Genomic DNA, 20,630 nt, shown 5'->3' with positions numbered 1-20,630 from the left:
TGCTGTTTGAAAGCCAGATATTTCCCAACACTGAGCACTGGGTGTTTATTCGGACTGCCATAATAAAAATCTGTCTTAACAAATGTTTTGAATGTCTTTCCCCACCCACCCACCACTGGCAGTCTACTTTGGACATTTACATGGAGACAGATCAGACTTAAGGGCCCAAGCCAGGGACTTGACTACACGTCCGCTGTGTTGTGATGCCAGCATTTCATTCCTTGCTGCCTCTTGTTTTAGCTCCAGGTTACCCGAGGTTCTCCGGGAGCTTAGCATCCACTTTTCTTCCCATGAGCCACTTGGATCACCATGGAAACAGCAACGTCCTGTATGGCCAGCACCGTTTCTATGAAAGCCAGAAAGGCAAGTGTTGAGTCATGGTTGGGATCGCAGGGAAACGTGCAGATACGCCCTTCTGAAGGGGTAGAAGAACCACTACGAAGTCCGGCGCCTTATCAAGGGCACAGATTTGGGAGGCAGTTCCACAGAGAGGGAAGGGAATAAGGAGTTGGTTTCTCTGTGACTGAAGGGCATCGGAGGCCAATGCCACCATCCCAGCACAACATCTTTAGTCTCTGCCTTGCAAGTGGCACAATTCCTAAAAGAGAGCTATTGCAGCATGCAAGCAGGAGAGGCTAGAACCGCTAGACTTGCTTGGGCAACTAGGCATGGGGGATATTATTATTATTATTATTATTATTATTATTATTATTATTATTATTATACCACCCTATACCTGCAGGTCTTAGGACGGTTCACAACATAAAACCACAATATGCAAAATACACAATAAAACTAAAAAGAAGAACCCAATAAAACCCTCCGCTCCCCAACACATTTTAAAAGGGCATTGTATGTCAATCAATATTTATAGGGGAGGAAGAAATGGGGTGTTTGCCTGGGGCATTATTTCTCGAAGGAGACGCTTCCTAACCACTTTCCCTCTTTCTCCAGACAATTTCTACCTGCGGAACCTACCGGCTCAGCCCACCCTACTGTCAGCCAATCACAACTTCCCCAGCATTGCCCGGGCCGCACCAGGGCACCCCATTGGCTCCTGCAGCCGGGACCGGGAGGCAGGCCACGGGCAAAAGTGCCACAAGGACTACGAGCGCTTTGTGCTGTCCAAGGGGGACAAAGGGGCCAAGGGCGAGGGGAAGGACCGGCTGGCCGAGGAGGAGGCGGCGGCCAAGGAGCGGCACAAGCTGGGGATGCCCATGACGCCCGAGGCCAACTGCAAGGAAGGGGCTCCCCAGCGGGGCTCCTGCGACAACCGCCCCAAGCACCTGCCCTCCTGCCTGCTGAGCTCCAAGGTGCTGAATGGCGACTCGGGCAAAGCCGTGCTGCCCAGCTGCGGCGGGGGCATCCTGCCACGCCACGCGGGAGCCCAGAGCCGCTGTGCCAAGGACCTCGGCCACCACGAGCCCCCCCAGTCCTACAGCGAGTGCCTGGAGCGGCGTCAAATGCTGCACCACTCGGTTTCCTACACCGTCCCGTCAAGCCTGCCCACCGGGCCCCCGGCCTTGAGCACGACCACGGGCAGTTTCCCCTGCCTGCAGCTCCACTCCAGCCCTGACGGGATGTGCCCCCTGCAGGATAAGGCCGGCCGGGAGCTGCGGATCAGCGGAGCCACCTTTGTGCCTTCCGTAGGCCACTTGACTGACAAGAGCCGCTCCTTCCAGGTGCCCTCTGAGCCCTGCGAGGGGAAGGAGCGCCCCCACGACGTGGGCCCCGAGCACCCACCCCCTTACGGGAACCACCCTTTCTCTCACCTCAAGGTGGAGGGCAAAGCCGAGCGGCGGCTGGACTGGCCGCAGAATTCCAACGCGGCCCGCCTCAAAGGCCTGGAGTACCTGAACAGCACGGGCTCCGACGGCCATTTTGGGAGCTTAACCCACCAGCCTAAAGGCGGGCACTTTGAGATGGTGCCCCCTCAGGACTGCGCGCGGCCTAGCCCTCAGGAGACGCTGTGCAAACTCAGCCAGTCCTGCTGCACTTTAGACAAGGCCCCCAAGGAGCCGTCGACGCACGGCACCCAGAAAGTGGCCCGCATCCGCCACCAGCAGCACTTGCAGACGGAGATGGAGCAGGCCGGGGTCCACGCAGAGTCCAAGCGCAAGTCCATGGAGCTCGGCTCTCTGGGCTACAACGGGCCGCACCTGCCGCCGTGGCCGGTGCAGGGCCAGGGCCCTCCTCCTTTGCCCATGGTGGAGGAGAGGAAAAGCTCCTACCTGGACCCTTTCAGCAGCAGCCTCCAGCAGGCCGCGCTCATGACTCAGGGCTCGGTGCTCACCCAGGAAATGCAGGCGCCGCCCGACGACGTGTCGGCCATGAAGAACCTGCTGAAGTACAGCAACCAAGCACTTATCGTGGGGCAGAAAGCTCCTTTCGTGGGACTAGGCAGCCTCAAGGGCAGCTGCGCCCACCAGGACGGGGGCAAGTTCCTGGGCGCCAAGGGCCAGCAGGAGATGGAGCGCCCGGACTGCGCCCGCAGCAGGGAACACGAGCTGGGACACGGGGACGGCGAGGTGCGCCAGCCTCCCGTGGGCATCGCCGTAGCCGTGGCTCGCCAGAAGGATACGCTTAGCCGGCCCGAACCGGCCTACGGCTCCAGCTCCAGTCGGCAGAGCAGGGCTGCCATGGGGCTCAAAGGTAAGATGGGGGCAACTGCAACAAAGTCCTTGTTTGGGGGACAGAGCCATTGGCCCCTCCCCAACATCACGCTGCCCCTGACGTCTACAGACCTGCATTGCGGGTGCCTACATGCACATAACCACTAAACTAGGGCTCCCCAGACTTTTGGTGTTGATGGGCACATTTGCAAACTGTGGTCAGCAATACTCACATGCCCATGTGTGCAACCATAGCCCAGCAAACACCACATACTGTTCTTTGGGTCTCAGTAGAATGCTTCTTTTAAACCTATTTTCAGTGGGGAGGGGGACCCTGTGGGTGCACATGCTCCCACAGGCAGCACCTTGGCACCCCCTTCTCCAGGCAGTTGGGGGATCCTGAGCAGTCGGGAATGCACACCCATTCAGTTCCCTGGTCTAGACAACTGCACTCCCCAGCATGTAGGCCCTACATGGATCTGGGTCGGTTAACTGGGAGAGATGCAATGCCATTGGCTTCCCACCGTGCGCCATTCCCGGACTTGCCACACACAGTTCTATTCCTGATTTGGCTGCTAAGTTCTTGGAATTCATTGTCTAGCCATCTGCGTTTGATTTATCTCAAACACAGGATTTTCTGATAAGCTGTCTAGTGAGATTCCTATCTGTTTAATTTTTACATTCGGTCTATAACGCAGCCGCAACCGGAACTGAAACGTTAGCAGCTACGCTTTTGTTACTAGAAGTCTTTGGTTAAGTTTTGAGGCATAGGGCAGCGTAGGGACACAATTTGGTACGCCAGATTTTTATTGAAGGAAAACTGATTTTGAAGTCTGTCTGTGGCCTGATTGAAGGCATTTATCTAAACTGGGATCCCGTATAGCAGGGTAGCTGTTCTCAATGTATGGGTGTCCAGGGGCAGGACTAGGGAGCTGTGCCATGCCGCCCCTTCCACATGTAGAGCCCCTTTAACATAGAAAGGGAAGGGGCTTCAGCCTATAGGCTTCTGCAGGATTTAACTTCCTTCCACAGGGCCTGTAAGACAGAGCTATTCCGCCTGGCTTTCAATTTGAACTTAGCCTGATCGTTTATTCCCCTTCCTTCCCTCCCCCTCCCCTTTTTATGAAGATTACCCGCTCTGGGATCCCACAACCAATTCTCCCCTGGTCTCCTCGCTGGCCCAAATAGGATAAACTTAGCCAGCTAGCCCTGGTGATCATCTAATGTTTATTGGATGGATTTCCCTCCCTAAATTGATTTTTGAATCATGAATGTATTGTTATTCACGTTTTATACTGTATTTTATGCTGTTTTTTGTTGCATCAATTAAGTGTTTTAAATTTGTTGTTAGACACCCTGAGCCCAGTTTTCTGAACCGGGAAGGGCGGCGTATAAATAAAAAATTATTATTATTATTAGCCAGACCATGGCCTTGCCCTCCCTCCTATCCGTGAACTCTCATTCCAGACTTGCAGCCCCTGACGCTTGAGCCGCAAGCTCACTTTTATAATGCCATGCCGAGTTCTTCAAGAGGGGCCTGTGCCCCATCCCTTATTCCTTAAGTTCTAACCCCACCCTGGAGTGGGAGATGGAATGCAGAAGTGATGTGCCCCTGTGACCTTCCTTTCTCCTGCCTCTTGCTCCTTCGCTTCCTGCCCCTGCTCGTGTCGCCAGGAGAAAAGATGCCAGCCCTTGGGGAAGTCCTGCCAGAAGGTGATAGCTAATCTTGCCTTTTCCGTTCTTCTTTTCCCGCAAGCTGGCGCGGCACGGCCTGTGCATGTCATTGACCTGGATGCCGAAGAGGAACGGAGCCGGCTGTGTGAGGAGCGCCTGGGGCTTGCTGGGAGAGATCTCTTGATCCAGTAAGGGCAATTTGTGGTGCTTTATGGTTAGGCTGGAGAGGCTTTCAGAAGGCCCACCTGCATCTTAGAAGCACAGTTGTTGCTGGCTGCCTTACATCTGAGGGCAGGAACTATCAACTTTCTATTGATCTCTAAGCCACTCTGGGCTGGCACCAGGCTTGAGTGGGTCCTGTTAGTAGTAGGCCCTTACCTTGCACCAACATGGGCCCCTGTCTAGGTCAAATGTTGCCAGCTCCACTTCAGAGTCGCTGCTGCTGCTGCTGCTGGCACTTTCCCTTACCTCCTCCCAGCAGAGGTCTTTATTGGTAGCGGTGCATATTACTCTTCCCGGGAGTGAGAGGCGAGCACTGGCTTGGCGTTCTTCTGTGGCGGCGGCTGCCACATTGCATTTCCCAAAATGCAGTGCCTACTGCCAAGCGTTGCATCTTGGGAAATAAATCTTGGTGGTCTCTCTTCCACAGAACGAAACAGAGCCAGTGCTTGCCTCCTGTAACAAGCAGAACTGTCTGCCACCGTCAAATAACGAAACAAGCACCACTCCCAATAAACAGGGAGACGGCAGTGAGGTGAGTTACGGAAATTGCAACAGCAAGTATAATACGATCTCAACACGTTTCTGATGTTGGCGGGCCTGACTGCGGCGACCTCTGTCACCGGCCTTGGGTCCCTTTTGGGGGCGAAAAATTGGTTTAGATATGTATGGTATCTACCATCAATTGGTATCAAAGCTGGGGAAGGGAGTGCAGTGGGTTTTGCATACAATGCTCTTAATGCTGGACCCATGATGATAGCTGGGCTTCTGGTTACTCCAGGAGCCTGACGGTGCCTGACCTTTAGACCTGGAGGCCACAGAATGACCATTACAGGAAACCCCCCGGTCATTTGCGTGTATTCCACATGTGCATGACCGCACACGCATTGCACCGAGTCTGAAAGGGTCCTGAAAATGTCACAAAAGGGGCAGAACAGGGTGTTTGCAGGCTTTCTCAGTTGTATTGCAGAACAGAACCCCCATACAAATTTGGAGGGGGGGGGGCATTGCCTGTACATTACATGATAGCCCACAGTGTGTAGTCCCTTTACAGGCCTGGATGATCCTGACCTGTTGCAGCTGACCTGCCTTTGTCCTGTCTGATTTTTGATATAACAGGGATAACAAGGACCTTGTGGAATTTGCCCGCATCCATCCATCCAGCAGCTGCCCTGGAGACCTTACACCCCACCTGATGATTGCGGGCAGTTCATCGTTGCAGGCCAGCCAGTTGGGAGGAGACCCAGCAGCCCATACCCACCCGGCTCATACCCACTGGTTGCCCCGGACACGCAGCCCTTCTCTTTGGATGGGTGGACACTCGTACGGTCAGTATTGCTGGGTGTCAACGTTCTGTCTAGAACCCTTGCCTAGGCCATGCTGACAGCAGCTCTTCTGATCTCATTTCACACCTGATCTACAGCTTTCTACTCTGTTTTCCTGGCAGTTTCAGTTTCCTTCTGTGCTTTCCTGCTGCCCCGTCCCTTGGCGTTGCTTTTAGTCTCTGGATTGCTATTGTCCCATCAGTGGCGTAGCGTGGGTTGTCAGCACCCGGGGCAAGGCAAGTAATTTGCGCCCCCTAACCCGGGGCAAGGCAAGTAATTTGTGCCCCCTGCTGCACTGTCCCTCCCCCAGATAGTCCCTCGCTCTCTCTCCGCACCACACTGCACGCCTGGCACCCCCCCCCCTCCACAGTGGGTGGCGACTCGGATCGGATTCGCACAGCCAGCACTGCAGTGAGAGAGTGTGAGTGAGCCAGGTAGGGGCAGAGAGCTGCGATGTTGCGCCCGGTGCGGCCGGCCCCCCCTGCACCCCCCACGCTACGCCACTGTGTCCCGTTATTTGCGACCCCTTGTTCTGCCTGTTTCCTGCCCGTTTTTCAAACTGGTTATTGCGTAAGCCTCACCGTAACCTCTAGCCCTAATTGCTGTCGAGAGCCTAAGGCAGCCCTTAGTGAGTGACATTTAGGACCACTTCATATGCTTAAAAAATTCTTGCCTCGAGAAAGAGTCATCTGTACATGCAGCAAAAACACTTGCGTATACATACGATTTTCTATATGGAGTTTTATGCGGGCAAAACTAGATTATTGCCTGTCCTATGACTCAGCCTTCAGAGGTATTGCACACCTGGGAGACTTCCTTCCCGGGGGTCACAGCTGATTGTCAGGTAGAGATAGGTGGAGGGGATTCTCCTAGATCTTGGAAGGACTAAGTGGATATTATCTGCGTAGTACATATGTGACCTGCTCCCTGCCTCTTGCAGTGGATTTTTGTTTGTCTGCATATGCACGAGAAGCCGGATGCTTCTTGGCCTACCCTGAGGGAACCGTGAAAAAGCAAAGCCTCACTTTGCTCTGATACAATCTCTTTCCCTAGGGAAGATGTGGCTACTGGGAGGGTGTGTTGAGTGGGCTGGGCTTTCTATGTCAAGTGCATTCTTCTCTCTAGGCATCGGGCACCCTGCTCTTCATCAAAACCTGCCTCCTGGCTTCCCAGCCTCTATGCCCAGTGCCATGCAGCCAGTCTTCCCCCTGTCGCAGGAACCACCTGCTCAGCTAGTAATCCTGCCTTCTGAGCCTCCAGCCCATGGGGCGCCCCATACCCTGGGTAAGTAGCAGCCAGGCACTAATTGGCTGGCACATCCCACCACCGCTTCTGGACAGTAGCTGGGATGGGGTACACGGGAGCTGCCCCTCTGATGAGAGGAGATGGGTGCGGCTCTCTAATTCAGGGATCAGGGAGGCACCTCCATACTCTCTGGCTTTGTTTACCTCTCTGATTAATCTCCCTGTCTCTCAGCAGCTGAGGTGATGGATCAGGCATCAATTTGGCCACCCATGTATCCCAGCCGGGGGCCTGGCTCTCACCTGCAGCACACAGGGCAACTCCCTGTCTATTCCCGCTCCCAATTCCTGCGTCAGCAAGAACTCTATGCCCTGCAGCAGCAACAGCAGCAGCAACAGCAGCGTGCAGCACAGGCACTGGAAGTGCAGCGGCACACACACAGCCAGGTAGGCGTGCGAAGTGAGGCCATCATCACGGTAACCCCTCTCGGTACCCATCAGGCTTCTCTTGTTGGGCAGCTAGAAAGGATCTGCTTACTGAGGAAGGAACCTCCTCCCTCTGGGGGACATGGGTAATCTGAGATCGGGGACGGGACCAAGGAATCATCAAATATTCTCTCTGCATGAAAGTCTGGGCCACCCATGCAGCTGCTTTGCAAAAGCTCAGCCCCTACGGTCCAGGCTGACACACATTAACACACACGAAGCAAATGCATTGCAGAAAGGTGACTGTGAAGCTACAGATGACTCACCCACTAAGTAACCCACCATGCTTCAAGGGAAAGGAAATGTGTGTGTGTACACACACACACACACACACACACACACACACACACACAGAGTTCTCCAGCCAATCTGATCTGATGAGAAATCCCTCACTGGCTCAAAATACAGTGCCTGGCCAGATTCTGAGTGAGTGTAAGAATTTATCTCCTGAGTCATCTCAAAGAAAGTTCTATTGGCTGCAGAGCTACGGTCGTCAACATCCTGCTTCTCGCTGCATGGTGGTGATAGACGCCAGTAGAAGAAAAGCACTCTTCCTGAGGGTGACGATCAGGGTGTGTGTGTGTGTGTGTGTGTGTTGTGATTCTAAGCAAGCACCGCAAAAAGCAAATAATAATTATGTTTGGCCCGAGGATCAACCTTCTCTGAAGCTCAGCTCCCCAAATATAGTTGCAAAGATGTGCTTGGAAAAGTGTGGGATTGATGCCTGGAGACATCTTGGAAACCAGAGGGGTGTGGCTGGATGAAAAACCCCAACAGTCAAGAGGATGGGGTTTCTGTCCCCTGCATAGGTTATTGCCTCCTGCTGCCTCAACCAGCAGAATATAGATAAAATGATCCCTGTTTCCATAACTTCATCTAGGTTGCAGTACTTTGCTTTTTGCTGGTACGAAATCTGAGTTGCTTTGGCTCGGAGTCCTGATGTATTTACTTGGAAGCACGCACAGCTCACATCTGCTAGAGTGGCACAAAGCACTAAAATAGGAAACCCAAAATAACCTTCATTGGAAGTGTATCCAGGTTTTCCTTGAACCCATTGTTCCCGACTGAGAAGGGGACACAGTCGAAATAAACGGCCACCAATTCAACCTGAGTATAGGATCAGGCCTAGGGTGAGGAACCAGAGTTTGTGGGCTGATAAGGACGTATCAACAGGAAGTGATGTGGAACCAGACGTGTTTAGGATTGCAAAGCACTGGGGACAAATGCAAGTCTTAAGATGCATATACTGACTGTATTGCCATTGGGTCAATTGCCCTTTTGTGAGGTTGGTTGCGTGGGGTTCAGGCACTCGCTGATCCGTCCATCTCTCTCCCCCTTGTAGCGGAAGCCCGAAGAGCCGCCCCCTGAGCTGGAGATGCCAGGCCCCGAGAAGCCACTCAAACCATCCCACAAAGCTGTTGCCTTAAACGCTCCCCCGAAGGGCCTGTCGCCAGCAGCTGCCTGCTCAGCCAAGCTCTCCCCGTGTTGCCACCCGCCCAAATGCCCTGCCCCCTGCACTTTACCTGTCTGCCCTGCTGTGGTGCCACGCTCGCCTGCTGTCAGTCCGGTGCCCTCGCAAAGCTCCACTGGCCCTGAGGCCGAGGACAAGCAGCCTGAAGGGAGGCCAGCCCAGGACTATCCCAAATCACTGGAACCAGGTAGGGATTCATGGCAGGCTATGCATGGAAGGGGGCGCTGGGAAGAGACACGGTATACTTGTGCACAGCTTGCACCCAATATCGATCATAGGGCTGGTTACTAGCCCATGACATGGGCTCCCTCTCCCTGTAGTAAGTGTCTTGATCTGTGCCCTGCTAGGCATAGGCATCAGCATGTAGCTCAGATGCAGTTATTTTACACAGGCTTTTGCCAACACATTCAAAGTTTTCAATCATCATTGTTGTGCAGAAGGGTTTGGAAAGGGTGCACTTAAAGACCCAGGAACCGGACGGGCTTCTAGAACAGGGTTTCCCAAACTTGGGTCTCCAGCTGGGTTTTTTTGGGGAGGACTACAATTCCTATCATCCCTGACCACTGGTCCTTCTAGTTAGGGATGATGGAAGTTGTAGTCCAAAAACAGCTGGAGACCCAAGTTTGGGAAACAATCAGTGAAGAATTTCCCACTGTTGAGGATCAGAATCTGATCAGCCCCTCTTGGTCCCTGTTCATGCTTTCCCCCCTCTCTCCCCTTTCCTACAGGCATGGTACCACAAAAGTCTGAATGCCATTCTTCCTAGGTAATTTGTAGAAAGTTCAATGCTGCCAGAAAATAAATAAACAGCAAGGGAGTACGTGCCATTAGCATAACCTATTGCAGTCTCGGAAGTTGTGAGAATGGACCAGCCTTCTGTTAGGAAGGGTGCAGAATATGAGGTCAGGCTCATCTGAGTTATCTTGATAGATAGATAGATAGATAGATAGATAGATAGATAGATAGATAGATAATTTATTACGGTCAGAGACCAGCTTATAAAACACATTTGGGGGTACAATCCCAGAGGGAAAACAAACATTTAAAACCATGTATAGCATATAGACACTTAAAACTTTAAGATAAGCTGCCACAGAGAGATGACCCAGAGTCACCCATGGAATCGAGTTTGGGGATTTTCTTAACAAACTAGTTTGGGTCTGCGCCTACAGACTGCGTCTTAGGATCTTTGCCTAACAGGAAAAGGTCAAATTTTTGCTTTTCTGGGAGGTCATCAAGCCTCACCAGCAGGGGATCAATGGTCTCTTCATAAAAGGGACATCTAAAGAACAAGTGCTCTGGGCTTCCTATCTCCCCCAATGAACAGGTGCAGCATCTCTGAGCATATGGGATTTTTTAAAAGGATCCTTCCAGGACAGGCGAGGGCAGAGCCGAGCTTCGAGTTATCTTGAGTTTTGGTTTGGAGAGTCCAAAACCGACCCTGTGCCCTCTGCTTTTGTGTGTGTGCCATAGCTTATCTTGGTGCTTTTTCCTTGTTCTTTCTTCCTCTAGATCTTCCCCCTGGTTACTCCTACCCTGTGGCTGGCCTGGGCTATGCATCACCTTTACCCCTGGACCCAGCTGATCCTGACACTATGCAAACGGTTTCCACGGCAGCTGAGCCCGAACAGTCGCGCACCTTCCCACCGGAGCAGGAGCCACAATGCGAGTCGGAAGCTCGCCCATCCAGTGGGGCTGGGGACCCCGAAGTGGATTCCTCCCACCCTCACCCTCCCCACCTCCTTGTGCACCCCCAGAGGCCGAGCTCCACGGAACTGGCCAAGGAGACGCCGTGTTGCCCCCTGCTGGTCGGGGACAGCCCAGACGGCTTGGACTCTGCCCCGAAGGAATGCCAGGAGGAGCCTAGTCCGGAAGCTGCTGTGCCAGGGCCTTCGCCGGAGGTGATGGCTGTGGAGGACAGCCCGGCCGCAGCACTGGAAGATGAATGCCAGGACGACGAGAGCGATGCCAGCTCGCCAGATGACCTGTCGACGCATGCTGAGGTGCAGGTGGCCCCGTGCGGCCTGGATGCCCTCATTGCTGCCAGCATCGATCTGGGCGAGCTCCCAGCCTTGGAATCGCCACCTCCTGCAGATTCCCTTCCCCTGCCCTCGCCATGCAGCTCAGGGATTCCTGGCATTGCCCTGCTCAGTGAGCTGGCAGAACTGGAACTCCGTCGCCAGCAGTGCGATACTGCCGCCCATGGTAAGGAACGCAGGGGCTATCTTTCCTCTCCCCCTCCCTCTCGTCACTGTTTTGTCCCTTCCCTCTCACGGAGGCCAGTGACCAGCAAGCAAGGAAGGAGACTGGGAAGAGGAATCTGTATTTGTCTGGGTGACTTCCCCACTCATTTTGTTCATGGTAGCTAAGTGCTGCTTGCTTCTTTGGTTCAGTAGGGCAGCCTGCCAAGAGTCGGAGAAGGGGCTAAATTTCTATTGTCGTTAGAGGAATGAGAAACTTCTTTCCTATACGCCAGGGATGGGGAACCGGTGGCCCTGCAGATGTTGCCGGACTCCCATCACCCCTGACCATTGGCCTTCTTGGCTGGGGCTGATGGGAACTGGAGTCTGTCAACATCTGGAGGGTCAGTTCCCCGCCCTATCCTTGCTATGCACAGCCCTGCCTCCTGCCTGGACAGCAAGGAGTTGACCGCCACTCCTCTGCGTGTTGTAGGAGCTTGGGATGCGAAGGAAGGATGACAGCCCACTGGAGACTGAAAGGTTGTTCATGATGGGAACATTATCTTGGGACTGGAACCAGAAGTTCTGGATTTTTTCCCCAGACCTTGGTCTTGTCAAGTTTGTACCTTTGAGACTGTAGAATTTGCATCCGTGCCAGGGCCTGCTCCCTTGATATCTTCCATTAGCTCTCCAGTGTTGGCACTGAACGATTAAGCAGCCGAAGGGCAAATGCACATCACTCTCATGTGCGATCTCCCATTGAACTGCTCAAACAGCCTGTCCACAACTGTAGCCTTTCAGCGTTCTCCACTAGCTTGCCAGCAGGGCCCCCATTATTGGCCCCACATTGCTTCCGCACCAGGCATACTGCTGGTTAAGAGAGTTGCTCTGCTTCTTCCTGCCTTATACCCCTCCGTGAGAGCCATGCTGGAAGCTACCTGCTGCTCACCTCCCCATCCTCACAGGAATATTTGTTTAATCAATATACAGTATAGATAAGATTCCTCTAAATCAGGGTTTCCCAAACTTGGGTCTCCAGCATAGAAGGCAACTTTCCCCTTTTTTAAAGGAAAATTCCCTTATTCTGAATAGGACTCCTCGCAAGAAAAGGGAAAATTTGACAGCTATGGTCTCCAGCTGTTTGTTGGACTACAACTCCCATCATCCCTGTCTAGCAGAACCAGTGGTCAGGGATGATGGGAATTGTAGTTCAAAAACAACAACCAAAAAACCGAGCTGAAGGCCCAAGTTTGGGAAACCCTGCTCTAGATAGAAAACCTCTAAGCAGTTTACAAAGTAAAAGCCACGAAACCACAAAGCTAAAAATAACAAACAAACCATACTGCGGCTATCAGAATAAAAATGTAGAGTCAAAATACGAAGCCATGTAACCGAACCATTGTGACAGTCAGTATCTAGTGAACTAAAAGATGGCACCTGGTTGAAATGGGTGCAGAACAGAACTGCAGGATCCACTTTGATCAGGAGCTTCTGCCTCCCCAGTACTAACCCCACCGCTTCCTTCACATAGATAAGTGGTGCTGTCCCTAAGAACCCTGCAGGGCTCTTCCTAACAGCCTTGTAGGCCTTTGTATGTACAAGTTAAAGGATCCCCTCGTGACCTTAAGACCCTCCTCAGGTTTGCAGAACAGTATCTGCACTCGCTCAGATCGCCAGTAGAACTGTACCCTATTTTTGGTCCCTCGTAGGCCATGATATCCTTATGCAGTGCCTTTGGAGTTACGTGATCTGCCACCCAGGCAGGAAACTTGGACGGCTCTGGGGATCTGGAAGTTGAGAACCATGGCGAAAACCCCAGAGTTTGAGCAGCAGCAGTTGCCTTCCTAGGCTTCTGCTCTAGGTGCACTCTTTTATGAAGTACGGACTCTGTATGTCAGGCCTTGAAGCGTCCTGGTGCCTAGCTAGGGAAAACGGTGTCTTTCATAATTGCCGCCGTAAAGAAGAGCTAATCGTTAGAGGTTGCTTATTCCTGGCCCGTGGGGAATGGAGTGATTTCCCCCCCTAGAGGCATAGAGTCTGGAGTCCTGCCAAACTGCGGAGTGAAGTCAGGGGTCAGGCAGCACATTGGGGGCTTGCCTAGCCAGCGCTAGGAGTAGCTCAACCTTTGATTTGAGCTCTCGGAAGAGGATATTATTAACCCCTTGTGAGTCTGGGAGGCAAGAGCCTTTGAGGCAGCCACTCTGTTGCATACAGAAAACAATTTAGGGAGGCTCGTCATTTAGTTTGGACCTTGAATTTGGGCAGTGTAGAGACTTGGGGTAGGCCCGTTATTATTATCATGAGGGTCCTTAAAAAATAGGAAAATACCTGTCTTATTCAACTGCATTAACCAGTGAACACCTTTCAGTGAGAAAGGGTTGCCTCCATATCACTTAGATGCTTCCTGTTTCAGAATCTCATCGCTCTTGAGAACTTTCTAGTGCTCTTGTTTGGCGGGGTGTTTTTTTAAAAAAAAAATTCAGCAGAATGAAAATAGTGAAAGTCTTGCTTTTTTTAGTCTCTATCACCTTTCCGCTGCCGTTTTCAGCCTCCCGTTTTCCCACCTCCCCAGACGAGGGGGTCTGCACCAGCCCACATATGCAGATGGTTATCACCCCCTGTGGCTAAGCAAAGTCTGCGCTTTTCATCTCTACGGCAAACGGTTACTGCTCACACACCGGAACCGTTCTTTGCCCACAGTGGAACGGAAACCACATACAAGGACTCCCCTGCATGCCTCCTCGCACACGTGTGCAGGCGCTTTCGCAGGCAGACATCCTTGTACACAAGCACAAAGCAAATGTACAGCAAAAACCTTATCTGCGACTCTCCGTCCCCCCCCCCTTCCTCCATCTGCTCATCATCTCCAGGGACTTTTAAAATTTGTAGTTTGGAACTACGTTACCCTTCCGATCAATCCCCTCTGGGCAAGGTTCCTCCCAAAAGCCTCCTCCCAAGTTTGATGCTATCTCAAGAGGCCCCTCTCCTTCCCCCAAGTTCAGACGGCTCTGGCTCCTGGCTGCTGCCCCCTCGGCTCAAATTGCCTTTTCTCTCCCCCCCGCCCCCCGAAGTATGTGGCATCCCAATAACTTCCCCTCTGCCTGGATGGATGTGTGGTATGTGCCTGAGATAAACACGACCGTGTGCCTGATGTCTTTGAGTAGCAGGGTATGGAGAGCAGAGCAGGCAGAGGCAAGGCAACCTTTCCAGAGTGAGCATTGTGCCAGGCTAACCTCCCCCCCCCCAAACCCTTGCCAGTGGGTGCGTCCGAGAAAGGAGCAGAGCCACAGTTCGCTCGGAAAAATAGGAAGACATGGCCAGTAGTAACAACAAGCCAGCACCCAGTCGCTATCCAAGGTTGCTTTGGGGGCAGAGAGGGGACAATGGTTTCAGGGTGGTGTGCCCCTTTTATGTGCCTGGAAACACCCAATAGAATCATAGAGTTGCCAAGTTGGGAGGTCATGACCCAATGGTCATGCAGTTCAAAGTAGGGATCTCAGCTAAAGCATCCATGACAAATGGCTATCCAACCTCTGCTTACAAACCTCTCCAAGGAAGGAGAGTCCACAACCTCCTGGGGGACCCAAGATCCAAAGACCAAGGTGTATGGTATCTTAATGTATGTCTCCTTCCCCTGTGGATGAGAATGGTTTTTCCACCACGGTAACCTTCCCCCCTTTCCACAGTGCTGGATGAAGACCTGGCAGCGTTCAATCTGCAAAGCCTGGCCACTCTCGCTGCCGCCTGGGCCCTGGTTGAGGCAACCGGCCTGGAGAGCAGCCCCCCTGACCTCCTCGACCTGGCAGAAGCTGCTGTGCCCTGCGTGGACCTGCGTCCTCGCATGCGGGCCTCCCGCCGCAAATACATCTGGACCCCTAAGACCAAGCCTGTAAGTATCCTGTGTACCCAGGGCACTTAAAATAGGGGACAGAGAGGATGTGCTTGTTCGTTGATTGCAACCATTTGTGCCCTGGGTCGTTCGTTTCCTTCCAAGGAAGCTAACAGGTGATGTCAATAAATTAAAAAGCATAAGAAGAGCCTGCTAGAACAGGCCAGTAGCCCACCTATTCTAGCACCTTGTTCTCATAGCAGCCAGTGGGATGCCTATGGGAAGCCTGAAAGCAGAACGCCAGAGCGGTGGCACACTCTCCACTTGTGACCCCCTGCCTCTGACAGCAGAAGGAGAATAAACAATGTTCCTTCCAGCTGTCCATCATTCCATCCTGGCACAGTTCTGGCCCTGGCTAGAACAAGTCAGAAGTCTGGTGTGTCTCTGAACCACACATGCCCTGTTCCTTTTAAATCTGCAGAACTCCTAGCCACTTTATCTGACGAGATCCCCCTCTTCTGCTGCTGAAACCTGTCAGCTGCCATAGGGAACAGCTGGGCCCGTGCTTTTAAAATCCCTGACAATGCAATATTGGTTGTTCCCCACCTTTTTGGCCGGCGGGCCCTTATTTCTTTCCCTGAAGGCATTCAGCCAAAACCTGACACTGATTGGGGTAGACCACCCAAAGGTAAGCTTTTCCAGCCAGCTACCCCTTCTTCACCTCTGGAAGTTATTGGGCCTGCTACTCGAAGGGAAAAGAGAAGGTTAGGAATGAATGGATGACTTGCGCAGAGCATGGTGCACGTGGCATGGCCTCTTTGTTTTCCCACCCCAGTGAAGCATCCTTCTCCCTCTCTCCCGCAGGTTTGCCCCCTGAAAGCAGCCATTGAGAACTTGGACACCCAGGAAGTAGAGATGCGGCTGCGGCTGGCGGAACTGCAGCGGCGCTACAAGGAGAAGCAGCGGGAGCTGGCCAAGCTGCAGAGGCGGCACGACCACGAGTGAGTGTCTTTGCCTTTTTTCAGCAGGTTTGCGGGGCAAGGTGCCCCAGAGAATGTGGGTAAGACCACAAAGCATTGAGAAAGAGGCGAGGGTGTGAAAAAAACACCTGATCTTGGACCTGTCTGTTATAGCTCCTGCAGCCCAAGCAAGCAAATGGGTCTCTTGCATCGAGAGTTTCAAACTCCTCTTCAGCTTTGTAGACCATAGGCAGGCACACACACACACATACCACCAGCCCTTCCAAGCAGGGGCTAGGGGAGCGCTTGCCCCTTGGATGTGTGCTCATTGTGGCTGTTGCCCATAGGCGAGACGAGAGCTCCCGGAGTCCGGCTCGGCGGGGACCAGGGCGACCTAGGAAGCGCAAGCACTCCAGCACTCTCAGCTCCCTGCGCCAGGGCTCCATCAGCAAGAGCGACAGCAGGAAGGTCAAGTGAGTGACCGGGCTCGGCTCGCAGGGGGCGGGAAGGGCACCCTAGCCGCTGCGCGTCCAACATGCTGTATTTCCAACGCGTGAGGAAGTGTGGGTGTGCGTGAATGAGCACATGCATGTGGGGGCATCATTACAGGAGTGCACGGGGAGAACTGGGCGTGACACTGGCAGGGCTGCGTGGCCCAATGCTGGGTAGCCACCAAGTCCCTCTAGAAGCAGGGGTGGGGAGGGCACGGAACCTTTCCTCCGCCTGCTGCTTTTCTTTCCAGATCGCCTTTTCCTCCCCTGCCTGCCTCACATATTTCCTCCCCCGGCTTGAGCCCATTTTCAGTCTTGGAACCAGGGCCTGCGGAGAAATGTGGGAAGCACAGAAAGGCTTATGCACCCCTTCTGTACCTTCTACTCTTGCATTCACGGGAGCCAACTCTTAGGGGCTGAGGGGTCTTCACCACCACCACCCCCGGTAAAATATTTGAAGAGGCCAACCCCCCTCCCCTGAGTTGATGGACACTGCCATTCAAATGGGGTGCATGCACCACGTTATGGGATCCATTATGTGGGGCAGCCCTCCAAGCTACCCCACCGATCACTTTGCAAGCGCCCACTCTGCTTACGTTTCCTAGGGTGGCTGTTGTGTATGAAGCTGTATGCATGTTTCTCCTCTGTTGCCCTGTTGTATCTTAAAAAGCCAGCACAGTTGCTAAGGAAGAGGGAGCAGGGGCACCCCCCACAATTCCCTGCGCTTGCAGCGTAGCTATTACAGAGCACTGCTTGCGTTGGCGGGGGGTAGTGTTGGTGCTGTTAATGGAGTCCCTTGAGGTCAAAGTCTTCCCATGTTGTTGTTCGTGGCTGTTAACCGGTGCCTTCGCCCCAGAAGCGGTTGCATTTCAGCGCCGAGTGCAGGGGTTTGTCTTGCATGTTGCAAATGGGCACCGAGACCCAGGGGAGCGGCGGGGCTGGAGAGAGGCCTGCTCCTCTGTGCTCCCCCGCCTCGTGACTGCCTTGCCTCCTGCCACCGTTCTGGGGGGAAAGAATTGCCCCTCTTTTGAAGAGGAAGGCAGTGTTGCATAAAAGCCTCTTTATCTGTGCTGTATAAAGTCATTGGTCACACTGCAGTGGTGTTCATTGCTGCTGGCGCTTTATGATTATCCATTAGCCGCCCGGCACAGTCATTCCCGCACTCACGGGCCCTGTATAATTGTCCTTCTCTGCTACAAATTGCCTCTCCCGGCAGGCCCATTTGCATAAATCCTCCAAGCTAGTCCAAACATGATTGGAGCACGCGTGTGTGCGCTGCATCAATCCTGATGATTTGGTAATAATAGTTAAATCTGTACTAAATGGTTCCTTCAATTAAGACAGAAGAAAAAAAAATTAATCTCTAGGTTTTATGTCACAAAACATTAGCAAATGTAGTGAAGGTTACAGGGGAAAAAAAGCAGTTAGTGTTGGCTTTGGGTTGCAACATGGCTCCACCATATGGCTCGTGGAAATCTTCCAGGGCTTGCTGGAGAACTTACTTGCCTTCTCCCATTCCTCCCTCCCTCCCACCGCCCTTGCCTGGACCCTTTCCCCTGGATTGATTCCTGTTCCCTCCCCAAACCTTGCAGAGCTGTGTAGGTTTATGCAAAACCAAATCCAGAAGGGAATACATTCTTAGCTGATTTGGAAGGCAGTCCCTGTTTTGGGGGCTCTACTAAACTGTTCTGTGGCTTCAGAGGAACAGTGGAGAGGAGTTCAGATGGAGGCGGGAAACAGGGACCCCTCCCAACGCCGGTCTTTCCCACCATACTGTCTGCATGTCTCCAGCAGTGCACCAGCAAATCTTAACAACCAAGCCTCACCACCACCACCACCCTGCTTTTAAAATGTGGGGTTGCATCCTTTTGAGTTCTGTGACTTACACACATTCCACAGCGGTAGTAAAGCTCCCGACTGTTCGGAAAAGGAGGATACCGGATCGGGAAACCCTTCCGCTTGAAAGGAGGGACGAATATCTTTGACCATTTTCATCAGTGGTGAAACGAAGCTGTTTATAGGTGGCAGGTTATTTGGAGACTTGAAGCGGGTATGGATAGAGCCAATATCCTTGCCCCAGGACATTGGCATTCCATCCTCATGTGGTCTCTGCATTTTGCAAACTAAGATACGTTGAACCAGAGACCATGGCAGGAGAGGGGTGGGGGCCGTGACCTTCTGTAACAGGGAGCATCAACAGTCCCTCATACTGCCTTCCTGTCTCCGGAAAGCTGCTCTATTCAGTAGGTGGGCCCAGTTGGAAATAGCGTAACCACATTCTACCAATGCCATTGCATTGGTGAGGCTCTCACTGTCCACAGTGGGGGTGTTATTCTCAGGTCCCAAATATAGTGTATATTTGGAATGCAATGTCTGTCTCTCTCTCTTCCCCCAATTTCTAATTCCTGTAGCTGCTTTGAGACTCCTTCGGGTAGTGATAAAGCGGGATATCAAATCAACTCCTCCTCCTCCTCCTCTTCTTCTTCTTCTTCTTCTTCTTCTTCTTCTTCTTCTTCTTCTTCTTCTTCTTCTTCTTCTTCTTCTGTACTTAAGGAGTGCTTTTTGCATTCATGAGTTGCAACCTAAATAATACCTGCACCCTGTTCTACATACATGCTTTAGTGGGCTCAGAGCATGGCGTAGCTTTTCCTGGACTTTTCAAAATGGGCTCAGTAGGGGAGATGCTTTTCCAAGCAGCCCTATAAACACAGCAACAGCTTGGTCCTTCCTGGGAGCGTTCACGCAACGGAAACATCGAACAGACACCCCCTTTTCCTGCAGATCAAAGTATTGCAGGATGGCTCAAACCACACAGGCTGCCAGAGGGGAACTTGCACACCCACGACACTCACCACTCCACACCTGAACGGCGGCTTGCGCTCCTTCCTGATTTGCATCCTGGCGCACAGGCCTTGCCTTGTAAACCCAGCCAAGCGAGCCACCATGGCGCAGGATCCCCTTGCTGTGCGTTGCCAGGCCAAGTCTCCCAGCCATCATGGCATCCCTTCCCTGCTTTTGGCCTCGCTGAAGCAACACATGCTCCTGTGGCAGCTGCAGGCCCGGCCCCTTGGCCTGCTTCCTATCGGGAACATTCCCGCAGCTTCCCACGCCGAGCGAGAGAATCCCTGCCAAGCTTGCTTCCCTCCAGCCACTCCCCGGAACTGAGCGGTGGCCTGGAGCCATGGTAGCTCCCTGCCCGCTGGTGCCCGAGGTGTGAAGATGGGCAGCTTGGCTTTCTCTGGAGCCCCGAGTTGCTTGCTGGCCTGTTTTCCGCACCCCGCCTTCTGCCCATGGCCCTTTGCCTGCCTGCCTGAGGGTGCTCTGCTCCCTTCCCATCCCTCTGCTTGTCAGGGAATTCCCTCCTTCCTCGCCTGCTGCAGCCGCAGGAATGGAATTTGGCACCAGCTCCAGGGTCAGCCCCGGGTCAGAAGGTCGAGGTGCAGGGGGCAAGGCCCGGGAGAGGAGTGTGAACAGAAGCCGTCTCGGGGAAGGGGGGAAGGGGGTTTGCGCGGCCTCAAACCCTGGGCTGCATTCCCAGGGTGGAGCAAACAAGAGGCGGCTTCTCTGGGTGCCGGAGTGGAGCAATTAGAACTAACGAGCGCTGGAGATCCGAGCGGGAAGCCAGCCAGCAGTAGGGGGGGGGGATGGGAACAAAGCCTTCAGGGAGCTAATTCATTTCATATTTACTATGCTAGGAGGATGCTGCTTGTGAAAGAACTGCCGACGCGATGCGGAGCGGATCCTTTGCGATGGACTTCCCCAACCTGAAACCCTTAAGGTGTATTTGGACTACAAATCCCATCAGCCAGCATGACCGGGCTAATGGGACATTTAGTCCCAAACTCATGAAGGGCACCAGATTGGGGAAGGCTGATTTAGAAGGTGTCAAAAGAAAACGAAAAAGAAATGGATGGCCTGCTTCAGATTAGGCCAGGCTTGATTCTTTAATTTGATTCTAGTTTATGGGTAGGGAGTGTGCACCTCCTCTGGCTATTTTTTAGTCTTGATTCTGCTTGAAACCTAAGAGTGTTGTTCTCTTTGCCTTTGCTTCCTGCTCCTTTTCTCCTGACATCAAGCAACGTGTCCCTTCGTTGCTTCTTTTTCAGTGTGTCGGATGAGATTGATCCAGGCTTTCCTCTAGGT

General features: G+C 53.0%; 1 protein-coding gene across 8 annotated transcripts in view; it reads left to right on the top strand.

The window, feature by feature from the left end:
- The window catches only part of BAHCC1 (BAH domain and coiled-coil containing 1), a 163,371-nt gene that overhangs the window by 121,515 nt on the left and 21,226 nt on the right, over positions 1-20,630 (top strand). For 5 of the 8 annotated variants that reach the window (XM_083427160.1, XM_083427163.1, XM_083427162.1 and 2 more), the window contains 12 exons: positions 241-363; positions 955-2,652; positions 4,369-4,474; positions 4,936-5,040; positions 5,625-5,833; positions 6,956-7,114; positions 7,307-7,518; positions 8,900-9,215; positions 10,541-11,233; positions 14,895-15,097; positions 15,902-16,038; positions 16,344-16,469. In XM_083427160.1, coding sequence (XP_083283286.1) covers positions 241-363; positions 955-2,652; positions 4,369-4,474; positions 4,936-5,040; positions 5,625-5,833; positions 6,956-7,114; positions 7,307-7,518; positions 8,900-9,215; positions 10,541-11,233; positions 14,895-15,097; positions 15,902-16,038; positions 16,344-16,469 — 4,087 coding nt within the window. The remainder of the gene's footprint in view (positions 1-240; positions 364-954; positions 2,653-4,368; positions 4,475-4,935; positions 5,041-5,624; positions 5,834-6,955; positions 7,115-7,306; positions 7,519-8,899; positions 9,216-10,540; positions 11,234-14,894; positions 15,098-15,901; positions 16,039-16,343; positions 16,470-20,630) is intronic. The other 3 variants (XM_083427161.1, XM_083427166.1, XM_083427165.1) reach the window with 3 other exon arrangements.

The sequence above is a fragment of the Podarcis tiliguerta genome (genome assembly GCF_965153285.1).
Source record: "Podarcis tiliguerta genome assembly, chromosome: 2".
Classification (NCBI taxonomy): Eukaryota; Metazoa; Chordata; class Lepidosauria; order Squamata; family Lacertidae; genus Podarcis; species Podarcis tiliguerta.
The sequence above is the reverse complement of the archived record's forward strand: the minus strand, read 5'-3'. Positions and strand labels throughout refer to the sequence as shown.